Below are 3680 nucleotides of genomic sequence, written 5' to 3'. Positions count from 1 at the left end.
TAGACTGCACCCCATGACTGGCACATTATAGTGTAGGCAACCTGGTCTGGCAGAGATCTGTTCTCCAAGGATGCACTTTTCTTGTTTTTAGTTTTATTTAGGATGGAGAAGGACGTCTACATGTCTCTACTCTAATCAAATCAGGGATGTCATTGATTAAGTCTAGTTACCCACCACGGCATGCACCTAGCAATTGCAAGGTAATTGCATTATTGAAATGTACTAAATAGCACTATCTTTGTATATAAATTAAGTAAAGCCGAGAAAGCGGATTAGCAATCACCATTTTGACAGTAGACATTTGTGAACTTTCATTGAATTTGAAGTATCTTTGCAATTAAACACAACTAAATAACCACAAGACATATTTCACAATAAATTACATAATTTTATTTTCAATATTTTGCCATAAAACATATCAACAATATCCTATTTCGTTTTTAAGGCAGATACGAGGACACTTCTGTGTTCAATTGCACCACTCCTCCAATAGAAAAATAAAGTATTCAGCTTATAGCTCAAACAAATACGGTTTCATCCGGTTGTTCTTTAAGTGCTGCATTAAACAGTGCTGCATTAAACTCTATAGATAATCTTTTTTTAGGGTTGAATATTGCTTTGAAGAGTTCACAACACCTTGTACACAAATCTGGTTCACTTGGACTCTAGGCATTTTACTGTAGTATCAAAACAATTGTAACAAAACTAGTAGTAGCCTACTGCCCTGACTTGCGTCCCAGTGGCATCGAAACCGCTCTTTTCTTGGCCTGATAGAAATCTGTTGAGATAAAGAACATGAAGGGCAGAAGTTATCACTAGAATGCAAATATACAATCTTCAACTCAAAGCAAATCTACCTGCAATTTCCATCACTATCTATTATCTGTTATCTAAACACTAACCTGTAATATCGGCCTGCTTCCTCTTGAGCTTGCCATTCTCTTTCTCTGTGGTTTTCTTCAGATTCTGATGGTTGAAGACACATTTTTTAGGCGTATGTGGGATATTCTCCTTCTCCCTTTGTGAGGGAGATTTCACTGCTACTTCTACAACCATCTGTCCTTTCAGATCTCCCTGGTCGAGCCTACAAGCTCCTCGGTAGAGGAGTGGCACTTTAGTGCCTGAAATTCCCTCCCACTGGAAGTCACCCCCTTCAAGGGGCTTCTCTGAGAAAAAGTCAAAGCCCCAGCGCCTTGAGGCATCCTCTAGGTCTTTGCGCAAGGCCTCCTGGTAATCCAGTTGGAGTTGCTCTCGATCCACTGGGCCAAACAGGTTCCTTTTGGTAGGGCCGTTGTTCCCCAGTGACCATAGGATTTGCTTATGAGAAGCCATCGTCTTACACTATAAGACAAAAGGAGATCCAAGTACACAAGTTAGTTGGCAGAGTCAAACAGATGTTCCTAACAGAGTACAGTAAAGATGGACATATATAACATTTTGTTGAACATAATCACAAACACAAGAATTTGCAAAGTAAAGGGACACGGGACAGTCATATCATTTTGAAATGAAAATTTCCGAGTTAAGTTGTCAAAATACAAAACAAAGTCAAGCTTAATTACCATTGTCCAAGTCTAACCTTTCCTCAATACTAGTATATCTCACACTGGTCTGACAAAATTAGACAGCATAGTGAATTTGTAAAGCCTGCGCTGGGCACGCCCATTCACTGGTACATGTCCGGACATAATCTCTATAGCCTAACAGGACAAGTAAAGACAAGTCCTGATCCTGGACACTACAGGATGTTTGCACATAATTATGACCACTAGGAGACAATGTCAAACTATTTGTCGTGTCCATACATGTTTTTAACACACTTAAACACACACATAGAAAAAAATTAATAATAACTAAATAACTAATAACTAAATTAGTTTCATTCTAAAGCGGATTACAAGCCAACTGAAACTGAAAGGAATTTAAAAAAGTGTCACATTTTAGTGTGGTCTGTCTAATTTGTCAGCCAAATAATGGAATAACAAAAAGTATATATTTTAAAATACATTATACATTTTTACCTATTTGTCTCATTAAATATCTTAGTAGAAGAAAAAACTAAGATATGATCTAAATAAGTTCCTTTCAAAACTATTTCCACCTCTATCCCTTGAGGAATGATTGAATATACTAATTTCAAAAATCATGTCTGGCTGGCCTACACCCATGATGACTAAGGTGTTTTACATGTTTTACATTTATTCAGTGTATAGGGCGGCTATAGTAGTCTGAGAGTATAGACAATGCAAAGTTTGTGGACAATTAAAACAAATGTTCTAGTCAAAGTGACAAGCGAGTTTTTACATTTATAATGTTTAGTTTAGAGGATTAGCGTATTTTATTGTTAAACAGTGAAAATTCCCAATTCTAGACTTTAAAAGCAAGGTACTGAAGTCGTTCATTATTTAGTATTTGGTGACTTGTGTAGCAAAACATTGATTAGCATTAAATATATATTATTGTTTTGAGGCATCGCAAGAAAAAAAAGGCAATTTTGAAAGAACTTTAATATCACGTTATCAATGCCATTTATGATCACATTATTTTGAATGAAGTCCTGTCAGTCTGTCTACTTCATAGAAGCAGGCAAAGCAGGCGAAATTCAAGCATATGGCGGGAGACACCACATTTGAATGAGTCAAGACCACTCCCATTTACAACACACTGTGTAATCCAGCCTAATGGTAAACGGTCTGTCTGTCAGCCTGAAACTGCAGGTCTCAGGTCTGCCATATATTACTATTAGCTATTACACCTATTATTACACACCTCACCTCCTTGACTGGTACAAAAACACAAAAACCTGACCAGAATTCATCAAGCATTGTCATCTCTGTTTTTGGGTGATAAATGACTGAGAAACAAATTGAAAAATGCTACTACTACTTTTACACCTCATAAACTCAGTAGCCAATGAGCCTACTAACTTTTTTGTGCCTTTTGTTTTTTAAGCCCTGTAGCACTTTGTGATTTGTAAAACTGTAAAATATTATAGCCTATAGCTAGTTTGTAAATAAAATGTATTATTATTATTGTTATTATGAGTCAAAACCACACTGAGAGCTGTAATTTCATCTCAGTCTATAACTCATACACCTGGCTACCCTGTTGTTTAATAGTAGTGTATAATTTTATAAATGTAAACTATACACAGACATAGGCTACAATAAGGAAATTCAAAACGGTGGGAAAATGTCTTTAAAATCGTTTGTTCATATTGTTTTTTTACTTACACAGCAGTCCAATTGAAGTTGAGTGTTCTGCTGAGTGACTGACTGCCTCATGGCTCTGTAGATAACTTCAAAATCCCGTTGTTGTAGGATAGATAAATAAAAAGCCAAACAAAGTAAATATAACAATATCCAAGTCAATCAAACACAAGTGTGCTACTTTGCCTGATGATTTCTCCAAGTGTTCTCAATTCATCTCGAAAGAATCCTGGAGTTGGACTTTTATGAACTTCGAGTGGGCGTGAAAGAAAAGAAGGCGGAGACTTCATTGTAGCCTTACTAGCCTACTTGGCGGGTTACCGTGGCCCCGTTATTATATAATATATATAGGGTTCAGGGCCGGTTGGCCTAGATGGGATTGACCCAGATCCCAGAACACCCACGACCCGGCACCCGACCCCACGACCCCACGACCCCACCCCCTCCACCACAGAGGAAATTCCAGTTCTG

At 37.4% G+C, this 3680-nt stretch overlaps 1 protein-coding gene across 2 annotated transcripts; it reads right to left on the bottom strand.

The window, feature by feature from the left end:
- Window positions 1–367: 367 nt before the first annotated feature.
- cdkn1a (cyclin dependent kinase inhibitor 1A) lies at window positions 368–3441 on the bottom strand. Of its 2 annotated transcripts, none has more exons than XM_083771322.1 (3): window positions 3234–3441; window positions 903–1341; window positions 368–778 (listed from the first exon to the last, which is right to left on the bottom strand). In XM_083771322.1, the coding sequence occupies exons 1-3, from the start codon at window positions 3282–3284 to the stop codon at window positions 717–719; spliced, it is 552 nt and encodes a 183-aa protein (XP_083627448.1). In that variant the 5' UTR covers window positions 3285–3441; the 3' UTR covers window positions 368–716. The 2 variants fall into 2 exon arrangements, with proteins under 2 accessions (XP_083627448.1, XP_083627449.1); XM_083771323.1 differs by lacking the exon at window positions 3234–3441 and adding an exon at window positions 1563–1603.
- Window positions 3442–3680: the final 239 nt, after the last annotated feature.

The sequence above is a fragment of the Protomyctophum parallelum genome (genome assembly GCF_964188405.1).
Source record: "Protomyctophum parallelum genome assembly, chromosome: 8".
Lineage (NCBI taxonomy): Eukaryota > Metazoa > Chordata > Actinopteri > Myctophiformes > Myctophidae > Protomyctophum > Protomyctophum parallelum.
This window is presented reverse-complemented; position numbering and strand designations above follow the sequence as displayed.